General features: G+C 52.0%; 1 protein-coding gene across 3 annotated transcripts in view; it reads left to right on the plus strand.

Moving 5' to 3' along the window:
* The window catches only part of pros (homeobox protein prospero), a 229,242-nt gene that overhangs the window by 186,371 nt on the left and 25,520 nt on the right, over positions 1–17,351 (plus strand). For all 3 annotated transcript variants that reach the window (XM_089558072.1, XM_089558070.1, XM_089558069.1), the window contains one exon: positions 21–371. In XM_089558072.1, coding sequence (XP_089414198.1) covers positions 21–371 — 351 coding nt within the window. The remainder of the gene's footprint in view (positions 1–20; positions 372–17,351) is intronic.

Genomic DNA, 17,351 nt, shown 5'->3' on the forward strand with positions numbered 1-17,351 from the left:
ACCAAACCATTGGATTGCAGGTATTTCAACGGGGGCGGCGGTCCCTCGTCGCACGGTCCAGCGTCGGCGGGCCTCCCAGGCGGTCCGGGCAGCCAGGGAGCCAACCACACGGGTAGCCGCGGCGACAACTCCTCGGTCGCATCGGACTCGCCCGGCTTCAAGTCGCTGGGCGGCGGCGGCGGAGGTGGCGGAGGCGGTGGAGGTGGGGGTGGTTACACCAGCACGCTCACGCCCATGCACCTTCGCAAGGCCAAGCTCATGTTCTTCTACGTGCGCTACCCAAGCTCAGCTATTCTCAAGATGTACTTCCCGGACATCAACTTCAACAAGAACAACACCGCGCAGCTCGTGAAGTGGTTCTCCAACTTTCGGTGAGTCCCGGTTCCTCGAACTTCCTCCTCTGTACAGGGCCCGGCGATGTTTTGGGCACCAAAATGGCGTACAGGACCCGGCGACGTTTTGGGCACCAAAATGGCGTCCGTCAGCAAACGATCAGCGTGCCGTGAGCACGTGGCCGTGAGCTTGACTTCGTTAGAGCAAAGGTGCGCGCCAAAGACTGCGCCGCTTAGCAAGTTGCGGTAGAATGCGTGAATCAATGGAGTCTATGAACGCGTTCACTGCGGCAACGATTGTTGAGGTCCTAATTACTGTGCATCGTAGCCCACCTGTGGGCCAGCCTTAGATTTTCCAGGGTTGAGGCGTGCCTCACCAGTGAGCCTCCGATGAATGCAACTTAGTGGAACCGACGACAGATGGCAGTAGCAATCTGGCATGTGTGTTTTTCGCAGGCTCTTCGAAAAATCTGAGCCGCTCAGTATTCGTGCCGCACAGAAGGAATAAACCACGTGACCCACCGGTGACTCACGGCGCAGTGAACGTGTTTAGGCAAATCGGCCGATGGCCATGCATTAAAATGTGTCGTTAAAGTAAACTTCGGCGTCGGTCGAACTTTTTGCCTGTCCGCGTAGCGTGAAGTGTCGTGAGACAGTGAGTGGTCTAACAATTCGGCCCGTCCTTTTCTTTTTGTTTTCCTCCATATATTTTCTCAGCACCGTGAACAAAAAGGAGAGCTTTGACGTCGGCTCTTATTATCTTCCCAGTCGCACAATGAATCAGGGACTGGCGAGACTAACTAGTACAGTGCTATCTAAAACGCATGTCTCGTTCACAGTAAAGGCCCGCGGTAAACCAGTCTCTCCGAACTGGTTACACATCGGTTCGGTTCGGTTTATGGGGTTTACCGTCCCAAAGCGACTAAGGCTATGAGAGACGCCGTAGTGGAGGGCTCCGGAAATTTCGACCACCTGGGGTTCTTCAACGTGCACTGACATCGCACAGTACACGGGCTTCTAGAATTTCTCCTCCAAAGAAATTCAACCGCTGCGGCCGGGATCGAACCCGCGTCTTTCGGGTCAGCAGCCGAGCACCATAACCACTGAGCCACCGCGGCGGCTTGGTTACACATCTTATAATAGTTGTCTGCGTCACGGCATATCCTGCGCTTTGCTTTCCTGTCTACCTCAGTGCAGAATGTGCCTATCAAGACGGCTATTAAGGAATGCAAGAATAAAAAAAAGAGCCGCTCAGAAAGTATCACTCATGGTTTTGCGCAAACAAACAAAAGAAAACGCAGGGGGCAGCTGAACTTGAGAGGTGTTCTCCTCCGCCACTACCCAAGGAGTTCGACAGATGGCCAGGTGCGCGAGGTTGCAGCCAACACACAACTTGAAGGAAGAGTACGGATGACGTCACGCCACGCAGGTGCATGCCGCAAGAAATAACAACGAACAAATAAACGAGGCGTTGTGCGAAGAGTGCAGAGTTCCTCGAGATGCACGGGGAGAACCGTTACAAGCGCCCCCACTCGTCCGCGAACCCCCCCCCCCCCCCTTACCTTCCACTTGAGCTCCAACCCCGAGGCTACAGATGACGGCGAACGTAGCCGACTGTCGCGGAAAACCAGGACCGATAAGCGACGCGGACGGTAAATACGGGGAGCTAGGAACGTACGTATAACCCACTATCCGCAAAAAAACACCCTCGGGGCGGTCCCGATCGTGCTGCTGCGATAGAAAGTTCAGCACTTCGTCTTGAAGAGGGGGGGGGGGGGGGGACTATTGTTTAAGGCTCTCCGATGGGTGAAGGGCAACCTCCCTGTCTTTCGCCTCGTGGGCACAAGCGTTCCGCTGCGTCAACCTTCCCGGATCGCCGAGAGCCTGCGAAAGATACATGGATTCCCCACCCCTTTCTGCACCCCGTCTGAACGAAAATGCGTGCAGTGTGTCGAGGACTCGACACCTATAGAGAAACCCTCAAGCCATTCGTAGTGCGCGGAGATTGCAATGAACTCGCACGCTAAAACATTTTATGATCGGCTGTCGCGGCATATCGCGGGGAAACCGCGATTGGTCGCCGCGCCAATCGCGGACGGTGCTTGCGTGTGAAGAGCTCCATCCAATTCGGCTTGCGATTAGTATAGTTACACCAGTGGTAGCTTCTACAACGTTGAGCGGTTTTACCGACACGAGGCATAGAGGGTGTTCGTGATCAGAAACAGAGGGCGCTGATGTGGGGACGAACGCGCCTGCGTACGCGCAATTAAACTCGAGATTGGCAGCCGGCGACAAAATAGGCGGTTCTTCTTCCCTGTCTTGCGTCGACGTCCGGTGACAGCGAGTAGCCCGAAAGAGATTGGCCGCGCTGATTGCGCCTTCGTCTCGCCGGGTGCGACGGTGTGTCCGGCGTCGCTGACCCGTGGTCCCTAAAGAAGTTAGAGGAACGGAGGAGATAAGGACAGGGGGAAACCACATTGTCAAGCTTCCTAGACTTTATAGATACCCCGCTCGCTTCCCCACACACACCCAAGCTGACCACCCTGAAGATGGGCGCTGGGATTTATTAGATGTCTTCGTGAGGCTGTTGTCCATCGCCAGCGGAGTGAACACCTTTCTATCGCAGCCGCGTTAAAATGGAGCCCCAGGTTACACGTACAGTGTAGCGTTGCAGAAAATGTTCTTCCTTTTCCAAAGAGAGGAAGAGGGGGGGGGGGGGGGGGGGGTGGCTATCCTCGCGTGCTGTGAGGTCTTGGTGAAGGGGTAAACTATACGCGAAAATGTGACGCCCCGAGCACATGCTTGACTGCATTCCGGAAGCCTTTGCCTTATTAGTGGGTTACCCTCGAGATAATCTCCTGGCAGGTCTTTAATCGTTCGCGCTAAACTCATCTGTGGGCGCGTCTGCAAAATATTTATGCACCATTATCTCTTCTCGGCCTTTTGTGCGTCTTTAGGCAACTGAGCTTGAAAAGTAAACTGCTCAAATTTCGCGATTCAATCCAACCGGTACCCTGTAGATATGCTTACTTGGTTCTGTAATAAATGCTAGATTTTATTTTTAACCTTCATGCTGTCCCGCTACACGTTCCGTAATAGGAACTGGGGTGCATTTTTCCGCGCTTTTTAGTGAACCCGTTCTGTCTTCCTCAGATTTTGTACCAATGTCTTGCGTGCTCGGCAACCGCATACCGTAACCGTTCTCCCGACAGGCTTTATCCAAAATCAGCGAAGCTTTCCGCTCTGCGGCTATAATTGGTAGCCTATGCCTATACGTCACCCTTAGACGCATAGTCAGTGGAGCTGTAATTGCGGTGATTCTGAGAACGATGTTTTATTTCATTTCTTTTTTATTTATCTGGTAAGAGTACACTGGAATGTGTGCGCATGGTTCGACAGTCCTCGGGCGTCCACACCTGTCTGCCTTTACAACGCGTTTCCGGCTTGGAAGGTTTATTGGGGGAACACAATAGCTTCGTGAACGCACTGACGTGCGAAAAATGACAGGTGTGGACCCGAGTTTATACCTTCCGTGGTAAAAAGTGAGCTGGAGAGCGTAGTCAGTTCGGTGCAGACTGCAGACGCCGCGCTCGAGGAGCGCTCGAACTACCTTGTGAAACGGCATCGATTCGCCCAGCTGGTACGGTGGCGCCATCTCTCGGCGGTAGCGCGCTACTCAGTTTCGCGTCGGACCACGTGCGCCTTGGGGCGGAGCACCCTTTTCAGTACTTGAGCAGTTTATATTTTTGCAAACGATGGGTTGTTTACGCTGAAACAAAAAAGTACTTTATAAAGGAACCTTTCGTAATAGCTGTTACTGAGTTAATGATTTGATGTTGGCGCAAACACCAACATAAAAACATCAAATGAGCACCAACGTCATGCAAACAACAGCACTGTGTTGGTGTTTACACAGTTTACGTACATTTATTTCGTTCGCTTCGTTTATTTGATGTATGTTGACGTCCAGCTATGGGACTGAAAGCTGCAATGTTATCAGAATGTCGTGAGCAGGGCAAAGACCGTCCGAAAACCTTATTGAGTTCAACCGCTTTGTAAGACCAGGAAGACCTCTGCTGCGGGCTGGAATCATGACCGGAACGCATTCCAATTGACTCGCACGCGGAAGCACTCAAAGGTTCGGGCCGCACAAGCCACTCGCAAACACTTCACTATAGAAGAGGTCAGTGATGAATCAGAGCGGACGATCCTTGGTGTTGCTTTTCAACATCGTGGAACGCAGGGTTATACCACGGTGTATCGGGCATTCGAGCCGGTCACTGACACGCGTTATCCAGCAAAGGCATAACAATGTGCATTCCTGTAGTTCCGGCAGTTATGTTGTAGTGCTGCTTTGTGGCACTGCGTAGATTTTTCTGCTTTTGTGCTTTTTTTTCTGAGAGGTGGGCTTCGGTGAAGGCAGAGTGGTCGGGGTGATGTTTTTATCTGCAAACTTTCTGTTTTCAAAGTAAATGTCGAATGCGACGCGCCCGACACAATACAGTTATTGAGGTCAACTTTTGTGTGCGCATGCGTGCATTGTAATATGTCTGTGACGTAACCGTGCTTTTCATATGCATTCAATAGGTTAAAAGTGTCGCGAAAAAAAAATAAAATTGAAAATGTTTGTATATATAGAAGTTCGTATTTTCCGGTATTTTTTTTTCTTCTATAGATTACCATAAGGCTAGGGAGAACAGGGAATATATAACGGGCTTTCGCGTCATGAGGGAACATGCTTCTTTACACATCCAAATGGCTTCGCAATGCACTAGCTCTTGCAATGGTGCAACTATCGATTATCCATTTTGGAATGATTAGCAAACGTGTGTTCCTGGAAAATAAAGCATGCGCTTGTCTCGCTGACACAACGCTAGAATCATAAATCGCTTTCAACGCAAGTGGCTTGCTCAAGTGAGGTAATTTTAAAAGGCAAAAGCAAACTCTCTTGCACCGCAATCAGTCATATCTTCGTTCTCTAGAACATAAGGAGTGTCCAGATTGAACCTCGGCTGTTTTGTTACGTAGTACTGCGAAGAGGGCATTGAATGCAATTTACGTCGGAGAGAACCTCAAAAATAGAACAGCGGCTGGCGTCACTTTTATGCTAACTACTATCTCGACTTACCAAATGTAGCGTAAACTTCGCCATCGCCGCGAATTGGTGCGGTCCCGGAATTTCTTTCTTTTTACTTTTCATTTGTTTCTTTCTGTTTATTGGGGTCCAGCGCAAAGCAAACTCACAAACTAAACCTAACGATACGTATCGCAACGACACCCCGTCAGCATCGCTGGCAGCTACGCAGCATAAGCATGCAATGAACAAACCACTTTCGTTATTGTTCTGGCCGCGAGGTTCGCGGTTCGATACCAGTTCGCGATGAGGAACGAAATGAAGAAACGCTTGTGTGTACCAGTACCGAGATTTCAGTACTCGTTAAAGAAGCCCAGGCGTTTGTCGCATTCAATCCGGAGCTGTTCGCTGCGGAATCTCTCACGTATGCCTCAGGGGCGTGAAAACGCGCTCATTAGAAAATTAAAGGAAGATGAGGAGAACGAGATCGCTTTCGGCGAGAGATTTTCTTTCAGCTGATCTCGCCTTTTCTCTAAATTGCATTACGGCGCCTGGTCTAAGTGCTCGCTCCCTGCTTTCGGCGTAAGGCGGCGGTTATCGAGTCTAAAGGGAAACGGGCAGCCGAGCAATTTCATTTAGAAAACGGTATGGAGTGAGAGAGAGAGCGAGCGTGCATGGGCTTCTCCGCTATCCTCTTGCCCTGCGGTGCGGCACAACTTCTTGGCCTGAGCGTGGTGCGGGTGCTCGGCAGCAAAGCCGCCCCCCCCCCCCCCCTTCCCTTATTTTCCAGCTCCTTCGTTAATTAGGATAATTTTCCCACCGCGCTAATTTCTTCTCCGTGGTCTGTAGCGTGCGCTGTAGTGGAGGGCGGGTGAGCCGTGATTTCTGGAGAAGCACCTTTCCTGGGGAGAGACCTGGCGTCTTGTCTCGGTGCGCGCAGGCGCCGTGTGTTATAGGGAGCTGGGAGCCGTCTGGCGGAAGTCGGGGGGAGCTTTAGGGAAACGACGTGATTTGGGGATTTTGTTGCTGGCCAGCGCTTCCCTATCTAGGGAGAAAGATGAGGGTAGAAGGGCGGATGGAAGGCTACAGGCGGGGGGGGGGGAAGGGGTATAGGGAGCAATTCACAGAGGAACTCAACGTCATCGTGGTGACATGTATACATGCGAACCGGCTAAAATGAGAAGTGTAGAAAGAAAGACAGAAAGAAGGAAAGAGAAAAGGAAGGAGGGAAGGAAGGAAGGAAGGAAGGAAGGAAGGAAGGAAGGAAGGAAGGAAGGAAGGAAGGAAGGAAGGAAGGAAGGAAGGAAGGAAGGAAGGAAACATATAGTGTGGAACTGTGAATCTTGAGAGTAAGAAAGTGAGAGAGACTTGAGTGGCAGTTTAGGTATGTGGGCCGATATCACGGCTATCGGAATAGATTGAAAACATCGAAACGCTGGACAGTACGCAGCATGCAAGCCCTGGATTGATTGTAAGACGCATCGGAGCTTACCTGTCCCCCAAGAACGCAGAACGGTTTCGTCTATACTCGTGAAAAAAAAAAAACAAAAAAAAACTACACCGATTAATTTCGCCTGCCTTATTCGTCGTTCGAAGGCACACGCTATTCTGAGAGTTCGTCGGTAAACTTTGCGTGCTCTTTACTTTTCTTTACTTACTGTTGCTTAATATCTGTACAGTGCGCAACTACATTTTAAGGACGGTCATTACGCACGTTACGACTTCTGCGTCTTGTGGGCGTTGAAGAAAAAAAGAACTGAACGGTATAACTGCGCATACGTATTTGCATCTTTCTTTGATGCGCGGTCACTATCGCTGTTCGCTGTGCGGTCGCACGCCAGGACGGTGCCTCCCTATTCTTCAGAACGCCCGTCTTCTTCAACATAACAAAATAAAAGCTAATCTTCCCAGCAAACGACGCCATTACACATGCGCGAAGGAAGGAAAACAAACTAGCCGTGTGCATAGCCTGCATCCAATATGGCGTTATAAGGGGGCGTAAACAATGCATTTTTTTTTCGCTCCTTGCCATTTGCGAGAACGGAAGGGATGGGGTAGCTGCTGCGATCCCCAAAATTACTCGTCAGATAAGCCGGCATCGCGCAACACTCATTGTCGTAAGTTAATGCGAACACGCCCAGCAGTGCAACGGAAGATTAGGATAGGGAGGTTTGGGAAAGGGGTCCGGCTAAAAGTGTGCAGCCTCATGAAAGTCTACCGGCGTCAACTAGTCACAAGCTGTTGACCACATTGGTGTCAAGCAGCAAGCAGCTGGCATAGACTCAATCTTTTATTGGCTGGCCTTTTTAGCCGGCATCCAGAGCAGTCATTCAGTGAAAGTTGTTTAGAGAGAAAGAACTTGACGAATACCGCAACTGTACACAGCTATTGAGGACGCTTCACAGCGAGACCAGCGCCGCGCTCATTGCGGTTCTGATCAAGCGGGAACAAATGTAAGCGCTGAAAACGATAAAGCAAGCCCCACCCGCGTGTTTTGACCGCGCTATATAGAATAGAACGCAAATAACGACGCCAGTCCTTCCGAGTCTCTTAATCGTGTTTTGCGGCGGCGTCTTCCCCTTCTCTCCGGCCTCCTCGCCCTTTAACCGTTACCCCGCCAGCCGGAGCCCTGGGCAGCTTTCTCAGCCGTTCCTGCTTCTACACACTTTCTTCTTGTTTCCACTCTCTTGAATGCCGGTCATTAGTACACACACACAAGCGCGGCTCCAGTTCGTCGTTGTTGTTGCACTTGGTGCGTCACTAAATCTTTGTCTCGTTGATTCGGGCCGAACCGGGCGCTCTGGGGACGATTAATTCCGGGGCCGGAGGGCCGCCGGTGTTTTCTCGCATGGCCGAAGAAGCGCGTTGTTTAAAGGACACCCTGATGACTCGCGCTATGCGGTCCGCGTATACACGCGCGCCTGTAAACGAAGCCAGGACCTGCCAAGGAAGGGAAGAACCTCAAATCAAGCGAGAAAGGCCAGCACGCTGCTTCCTTTCATTATCCTCTTCGTTCTCTCTTTCTCTCTCTCTCTTCATTTTATCTTCCCTCGGCGATGATCGCTGCCGCGGTACGACAGAGGGCGCGGCAGATGATCGCTCCCAATGACGAACAGCGCCGCCGCTGAAGCGTGATAAGAAGCCGGGCAGGGGGAGGGGGGCAGGCAAGGGGCCAGCGCGCTTTGGATGCCGTGTTTGCGTACACACAAGCATCATGCGTGCGTGCGTGGGGGTGTATGTGCTAGCCGCGGACATCGTTTGCCATGAAGCCTCGCGGGGGGAGCCCTGCCTCGAGCCCTTTCCCCCTCGTTCTCATTCTCGCTCTTTCCTGAATGCGATACACACGCTGTCTTGCGCCGCCGCGCAGGCGTTGTTTCTTTCTGCCCCCTCGGTCCTCCTGGTTGTTGTTTATGTTGTTTAGCAAAGCGACTGGGGAGGTATACGAGCGAGAAGAAGCGAGTTGGGTGGCTGTTGTTGCTGGTGGTGGTGGTGGGGAGGTTAGCGCTTTGGCGATAAGGGGCTGCTGCGGCGGCGACGGCCTCAAGCCTCGCCTTCCACTTTCGGTCCGCCCCTGCTCGCCGTCGACGCTAACGTTGTTTTCGTTGGGCGCGTTTTCGCGCGCTTTTTTTTGCGCGGGAAACGACGGAGCCGGAGGAGCATCAGCAGCGGCGGCAGCGAGGACGCGCACACGCTCTTGTTTTGCGGCCTGAGTTCATTAAGGAGGAGGGAGCTGGCAAGTGGGGATGCGAGCATCCCAACACGCGTGAGGAGAAGAAGAGATGCGACGTAAGGGTGAGGGAGGGGGCTTTCAGAGCGTCGAAGAAGAGTTTGTTGAGGCCGCCGCGCTGGCTGACTCTCTGGCTCTGGCTCGGGGCTCAGTTCGTTAATTACCGTCGGGACTCTTCTCTCTGGGTCCAAGGAATCGCGAAACGCTCCGGCATAAGCAGCAGCAGCGCTGGACGGAGCTGGTGTTGCTGCAGGAGCGACAACGAGGGAAGAGTGCGCGCGCCAGCGCGTGTATCTAAATTAGCGGCGCCCACCTTCCCCCCTTTTGCTTCCCCGGCCTCTTGCTTAGCCCCGGCCGTGCATCCGGAGCTGTACTCTCTTTCTTTCCATTGACTTTTATTGACTTCCTCGCGAGCGCTTTCGCCCGGCTTTGCGAGAGAATGGCTCATCTTGGAGGGGAAAACGTCGTCAGGGCCGTCCTTTTGCGCTCTCCGGCTGGAAACGCCGCCTGTTTCGAGATGCGACTTGCTATACCCTCCCAATCTGATGAGTGCGCCCAGCATGTACTATGTGTATGCGTTAGCGCGGCCTGGCATCGGCGCTGATGGGCCCGGCGAGGGATGACGCGAAGCGGCTAATGACCGGAGCTGAGTCTCTATGTAGTACTATATACGTGCGCTTGCTGCTATACGCCCTCTCCTCCTCTTTCACCGCCTCTATCTCTTTCCTTCTATCTCTCGCCTTGTTTTCTATTTGTTTTCCTCATTGGGTCGCGAGTGGTACGACACCTAGTGGCGCAACGCTCGTATTGTTGTTTCACCCGCGTTTCGCCTTCCAGCCCCGGTGTTTTTGCGGTCTTCCGTAATGATTGTAAGCTGCGTGGGTGTCTCTTTCTCGGCGCCATGCGGATGGCTCCTTGGCATTGCATTTCCTGCGTCCCTAAGCGCAGCTTGCTCGTTTCGCAGCGCCCTTCGTCACAGCCGTTTTCCCGTTTCTCCGTATTTATCTCAATAACGAACCCTGGACCCCGCATCTCAAAGCGAGCTAAGTTTGCAAACCGTAAGTGAAGACATACAAGTTTTGTTTTTCCCGCTTGCGCGGCTTCATCGTTTCAGCCTTTAAATACGACAGTTTCTTTTAGACTTCACATACCATGATAACACTCACAGTTACTGCGGCGGTGTCTTGTAACCTCCTGAAGTCGTATTGTTCAGTTAAGAATGAATGAATGAATGAATGAATGCCTGAATTCGTGTTATTCGACTAAGAACAGTCTGGAATGAATGAATGAATGAATGAATGAATGAATGAATGAATGAATGAATGAATGAATGAATGAATGAATGAATGAATGAATGAATGAATGAATGGTGAAATCAATTTCAGGAACGAAACACCAGTCTCCTCTCTCGGTTTCCTCTCAAATTCAATCCATCCATCTAACAATGTGCAGCGAATGCAAGTCGATGGGCTCATTCCATTTCCTTTATTAATCTATTTACAGCGTACCCTCCAATGTTCGTTGCAACAGTGTCAGAGAGAAGTTATTTCACGCCTCGCCAGATGGCGCTAGTCTACACACTGCACAACACCGCGCACTTACTCTACAGTCGGATACAACTCAAGAACGAAGCGGCTTTTTCCCCTTCACAGGACACCCCTTCCAGCCAATGGCGTCGGCCAGTTCTCATGAACCTGCTAGAGTGGCAATGCAAGGAGTAACAGATAGAAGAGGACAGTCACCTCCCTGCATTGTGACTCTAGCAGGTTCATGAGAATCGGCCGACGCCATTGGCTGGAAAGGGGGGGGGGGTCCTCTGATGGGGGAAAAAGCCGCTTCATTCTTGAGTTGTATGCCACTATAGTAGTCTTGACCGTGTTGACGACGATACAGCTCGCCACTTTTCCAGGTAGTTCTATCGTATCGAGGTGCGAAACAACGCAAAGAGCGCAAGGTGACCAGAAGCGAAGCGCGTCCGTGTGACGCGGGAGAGGGACCTCCGTTACGTTGACCCCGGATGCTGCGCCGCCAAACGGAGAGGTTGAGCGGGAAAGCCTGTTTGCGCAGCTGCGAGAGCTACGGCCGCCAAAAGCCTAAGCGCGCTTTCTTTCTTTACCTTCTTCTTTCCCTTGGATCAGGGTCCTTCCCTGGCGGCGGACTCCGTTTCGGCTCCCGAGCAGCGCAGCTGTATAGTTACTTCGCCAACAATGATGCTGCCTGCCTTTTTCTTCTTCTATCGGCCGTCACGTGATTTGCTTAGCTGCTGGAGAAAACCACTAGAGCGTTGGAGCAAAGGGTTTTTTGTCGGGCACTGTCAACAGCGTTAAGAATCCGGAACAAAGAAAAAGAAGGGAAAGGGGAGGAACAGAAAGAGATGAAATGCGGTCTAGTGTCGTGCTGCCCATCGTCTGGCGGCGCGGGTGCATTCGCGGGTGAATCCGGTTCAGGGACGATTGGACCTTGCGAGTGAAGTACTAGGGGACTTGCACAGCTGCAGCAGAATGCGCTTGTGGTACGGATGTAGAACTGGCCTTTATTTTCGTGCTCATTGAGTAGTCTCCGCTGTGTGTGTTGAAGAAATGGCGGACAGCGAAAATGTTTGCTTTGCGACACGATGGAAATGTTTGTGTTCCAGTTATTTCCAGCTTGTTGGCCTCTAGCAGAACGTTGGCCATACCACACTGCACTAAATATGCATTACACGGACAGTCAAGAAGGTACCTTCTCTTGAAGCACGAGTAGCTCAGAGATTTAACTCGTGCAACGTGCGCCATTTACTATTATAGGCAAAGCCTGAATCATAACTATCTCTACTTTCTGCGCAGAATATTTTTTCTCGCTTTTGTTTTGAAGTTGCTGCTTTCATTTTCTCAATATCACAAAGAGAAAAATTAAACGACATTATTGGTGTCGCGTTATCTACGTGAACGTTGCTTAAGATTCAATCGCTTTACCCCCATAAACACATGTGTAGACCTCTGAGAACATAGTTGGTCTATATTATACGGATAACTTACGGGATACGCCGCTCCGCGGGGTTGGCGCTGCGTTCGCATGTTCGTGCGTGCCAAAGAGGATTTCAAACGCCGGGAGTAAGATAATGACGTTCGTAGCGACCCGCATAGGCAAACAAAACAGCCCGTGTGTGTTTGAATGTCTATAGCAATCCACACTCCTCCGCTTCTTAAAACATTGTTACCCGCGCCCGCCGCTACGCGCGCTGCAGTTCTGTTACGGTCACGTTACTCGCAGAGATCCCGTGCTTTGGCGGCAGCTGCTCGCTCTCCGCGCGTTTAATTACCGCCTTGCGAGAAACACGGCCCAAGACGTAATCCTCCGACGGTAGCTATACCCCGTTTTGCAGCTAAACCCTCCTTTCGCGTCGCCAATAATAAAAAGCGGCGCGCGGACCGACCCTCGCAAAAGCGGGCGGACCCGCTGGCGCGGTCACCGCACAGCATCTCAGAGCGGCCGTGTCCATGTAGGCCTTCCGTATTTGGTCCCGAAGTTGAGTGCAGTACGTGTTGGTAGGTATGCCGAGCATTTCGAGGCCATTTGCCGGTGCCGTATCACGAAGCCAAACTGCGTTTATTTATTTATTTTTATGTGTATGGAATGAATTGCCTAGCAAGTTTTACTACGGTCTTCGAAGGAGCTTCTGTGTTGCCTTTCAAACTTGTCTTTCAGCGCTCCACTATATATTTTACTTTGTTCTGAATGCCTTGTTTTCCTGTGGTTTTCATCTTTCTTCGAGTGTCGTCTCAAAGCTCCTTATTTTTCTCCTCCCTTCTGTATTTTCACATCCTTCCTCTTCTCTCTATCCTCTCTGGAGGAGGCAGCCGTTACGCTAGCTGTTGTGGTGGCAATCGTCAATCTACTTGCTTTCCATTTTCGCCTTTCAGTCTTTTATCGAAATGGGTGTTAATAATAACAATAATACCTGCCTGTCTTTCCAGCGGGTGTATTCGGTAACCGGCAGGTAGCTCGGAGATCTAACTTCCCGCCTTTTATCGTTTATTAGCACGATCGTGCCGGCATTCGCAACGCGCAGACGCCTTAGCCCGAGATAACCGGTAAGAAACGAGTCTCTTGGACCTTAACGAACAGTTTCCGCGATAACAATATCCCGATGTGAAACCGCTCGCGTTCATGACCATCTCCGAAGTTTGAAACGCAGGAACGTATACTCCGTCTTAACTTCGTAAAGGGTTCGGAACATTCGGCACTGCCCAAGCTTCGGCAAGCGGGCGTAGCTATAGCGTGCCATTCTGCACGCAACAGCGGTGTCGCGCGTGGAAGAGACGCTCGCAGGGGCGCTAATCCGCGCAAATTGCTCGGCCTCGCGCGGACGGTCTCGTACTCCCACGAGCAGCACGCGAAACTATAAAGCGGAAAGAGGAGGGGGGGGGGGGGGGGGGGGGGCTGTACACACCCGCAAAGCAGATCGTAGTCGTTCCGGGTGTATGCAGGACTCTGAGCCCCGTGTCCGGATGGTCCGGTGGTGGGGGCGAGCCGAACTTCGCTGCGTGAAGCGAAGAAAACAATAAATAAACGAAGGATTCGACGGTACGCGAGCGTTATAACTGGACGACGCCGTGGGCGAAGAGACGAGGCAGCGGCGTTCGCTTCTCACGGATATAAGCGGTATATACGAAACGCTATGCGCCCACTCCCGGTGCGGTATAACCTTCCTTTCGTGTGCGTTCGCTCGTGCGTTCGTTTACTGCATGTCTCCGCGCGCTTCTCCGCGAATCCTTCCACGCGCGTGAGTTCGTTTGGGCGACGGTAGAAGAGAAGCGGGTCCGTATTTTCGAAAGTTTTCGCCGGCGCGGTACGCGACGGGAAAAATACGGGAACTAATACTTATTAATGATTCGGAAAGGGAATCTGCGCGGGTCGCCGTCTTCACGCTCGTCCGAGCGCGTCACAAGCTTCGAACCCCCCACCCCGTGCCCGATGGTTGTCTTTCGACACAATCTCTTTTTCACTCTTTCCTTCCCTTTCCGTTTCGTTTGTCGAAGATAACTAAAGGCTATTCGGGAGGAAAAGGGTGCGTCACTTGGTGCAACCAAGTCCCCCCCCCCCTCCCCCATTGGTTAATGGCCCGCACGATGCTCACTCACGAAAGGCGAAGGGGGGGGGGGGGGAATCGGAAAGGCGCCACCGGCTTTACCAAGTGAGCCAGGGTGAATCGAGCTCCGGCTCCCCTTCGCGTTTTGGCGGTGCTTCCCCGCATATTCGGTCGGACCCGATCTGGTGGCGGTTAAACACCCTGCTCAATACGCGCAGCTTGCCTCTTGGCGTCGCGAAGCAGTGTTTAGCTTTGGCCGGAGAGCTCCCCGAATGACTACGCATTTCCGTTTCCGTTCCGTTTCGTTTGGCACACAGTCGCTGAAGTTGCGTAGACAGAAAGCTGTGAGGCTATGCGCCCTCGATTAGGAGGCGCGGACTCCGCTAATTGTTCGCTCCGAGGGGAATTTACTTTTTAGTTTAGTTTTTCTTTTTTTAAGTACAGTCGTGGTAAGGCGAACAATGCAGGGAAGAGACTCGCAGAAAACTGCCTGGTGTGACTCCGTTCGCGGCAGCTAGAGCGTGACAAATATACGAAAGGGGTGAAGTAATCCGGCTCCCATATCGCATAGCCCTCCCTGCTTCCTCCCAAGCACTGCCTTCCCTTTTTCCCCCAATTTACACTCACCCTTACGTTCCTGCTTGGAAACGGGAAAGCATCCTTTCCGCAGCTCCGAAAAAAGGGAGACGAATGGGGAAACGGGGAAGTCTTTGCATAGAAAGGCGCGTAAAGCGGCAACACTTTTCTGGGGGCGTCGCAGAGCCGTCTCGTTGTGCAAGCCGGGCCTCCCGTGAGGCGCAGTTTTTGAACCGCGAAACAAATGAGCTCCTCTTCTGAACCCGGTATACGTAAATATATAACGGCGCGGCGTAAAGAATTCTTGCCGGAGCTCGACACAAATGTTTCGAAATCTGCTTGTTCTGCCGCCGCTGCTCCGTTTCGACGCATCACTCAAAACGACTGCGCGCCGTATCTCGAGACGAACCGCGCGCTCGCTTGAAGAAGACTGTTCTTTCTGCGTTCTCTGTCGTCGAGTCTGGCGTTGCCTTTTGTTCCGTCCAGTCTGAGCTCATTATTTTGTTACCCCTGTATTGTGAACGCAGTTCTTTGGAAGTATAGGATGATAGGGAGCGTAGGGAGACTCGTTGGGAAGATAGTGAGTCTGCGCGTTTTCTCGGCGCGTGTCCCCGTCTCTTGCAAAGCGTCGTCTTGTTATTTTATAATTTGCGCCTCTGGCGGGAAGAAAGCACAACCTAGGTGTCGCTGCTGTGTTCTCTTGCGTATTGTTGAGCGCCTGTTATGCGTAAGCTGGAACTAGAGGGCTCAGTTTGATCGCACTTGCCTAGAAATAAGCACAATTATCTATTCAACGATGAACCAATAAGCGAACGCTTCAAAGTCATCCGTATATTATAGACAAATCAATATGCGCTGTTCTCTCACCGTTCATTTAGCCGCAAAGGCCGAACGATCAATTCGCAACATAAAGTCATGATGCGCAAACAAGTGTGAGCTTCGGAGGAATTTTCTATGCACGAAGTCCGTGTTTCAAGCGAAACGGGACTATTAAAGTTGCGCCTGTTTTTTATTTTTTTTTTGCATTGTTAGTCTCATGGTGGACAGAACCCAGCATCATTCGCGCGAAAAACTGTTCATTCTCCTCGACCATCATCACCTCCTTTCTCACACCTCGTTCTTTCCACTGAATAGTCGTCGAGATATCGAGGCTATAGCCTCGATGTCCATATATAGATGTCCAGAAAGTGCGTCCCCAACAGACACAACACCCAAGCCATCCCGATAAAGCCGTAACAAAGCACCAAGTCATGCGGACCGGGGCATAGCACGAACGGTCCGCCCTCGTTAGGGACAAGGGGAAGTTTCGAATGGGGTCCCAGCTTATTACGAATGCTCGTTATTACGAAGAAATGAACGGCGGCGCAACAAGGACACTAACAAGAAAGGGCCACCACATGCGCACACATGTGCTCTCCCGTGTCCCTTGTGCGCATGAGGTGGCCCTTTCTTGTTAGTGTCCTTCTTGCGCCGGCGTTCATTTCATCATGCGCCAACGCGCCCCTCAGGCCATTCTTGTCGTTATTACGTCAGTGTTTAGGGGAAGAAATGAGGAAGAGGGAGTGGGGAATACAACTCCACGACCGCCGCTGCTAACAGCAGCGCCGCGTCGCGGCTCTTTTCCGCTACCTCTCTAAGGGGACGACGACATAATTAGGGATGCCTCGGACGCTGGCCACCAGCCGCGAGAAAGAGCAAACTTTCTCCCTCTCCCTTACCCGTTGGCTGCCTTTCCGAGGATTCTTTACGCCCCGATGGCGTCGCATCTACGCGTATACTACATCGCCACCAACGCAATCTACATAGATGGCGCTCGTTGTGACTTGCACGACACATCACCCCACGTTGGGCGCCAAAATAACAGGCTTATGCATGCGACGCTGCGAAAACACAGAAGAGAAGGGGAACTTCGCTGAAGGGGAACGGTGAATGAGGGCGGGAAAAAAAAAGGCGGGAACAGGGACGACTACGCAACGACGACGACGATGGGGTCGACGACAAGTTGTCGCGTCTGCTGCGTCCGGGCTTTTCGTGAGTGCACTCGAATGCAAATGTGCTGTCTTCGCAACGGCTGCCCGCTGGCCAACAATAACTGTCCCCTTCTTTGCTTCTCGGCGACGTTGCTGACCAGAGCAGCGTTTAGACAACTACGACGGCGCCGGTCGGCTTAACTGAGGCAGAAAAAAAAACAAAAAGCTCTTTAACCTAGTTAGAGGGGGCAGACACACCTCTTCTCCCCTTTCCCTCCGTTCACCTCACCTTCTAATTCTTCGGACCTTATTAGCCAGCGTGGCCCGTTGGGAGGAACGGTTCCGAGACCGTCCATTTTATTTACGTGATTTTTTTTCTGTGTGTGTGAACCTGTCGTCGCTCAGTGCGGCGGCGTTGGGTGACACTGCAAGTGCGTGGTTGTTAAGGGTTGGGCTTTGGCTTCGAGAGGGTTACCGCCGGGGCCTTTTTCGCCGAAAGTGTCTGTGCGTGTAAAAGAGTGCTGCAGAGTTGGGGAAGGCAATATCGATCGGCGCTTGCCGGCCCAAATGTGCTTAATGTTATTAGCTTCCGGACGGCTGC

Source organism: Amblyomma mixtum, chromosome 8, assembly GCF_055824585.1.
Source record: "Amblyomma mixtum isolate Tamu chromosome 8, ASM5582458v1, whole genome shotgun sequence".
NCBI classification, from domain to species: Eukaryota; Metazoa; Arthropoda; class Arachnida; order Ixodida; family Ixodidae; genus Amblyomma; species Amblyomma mixtum.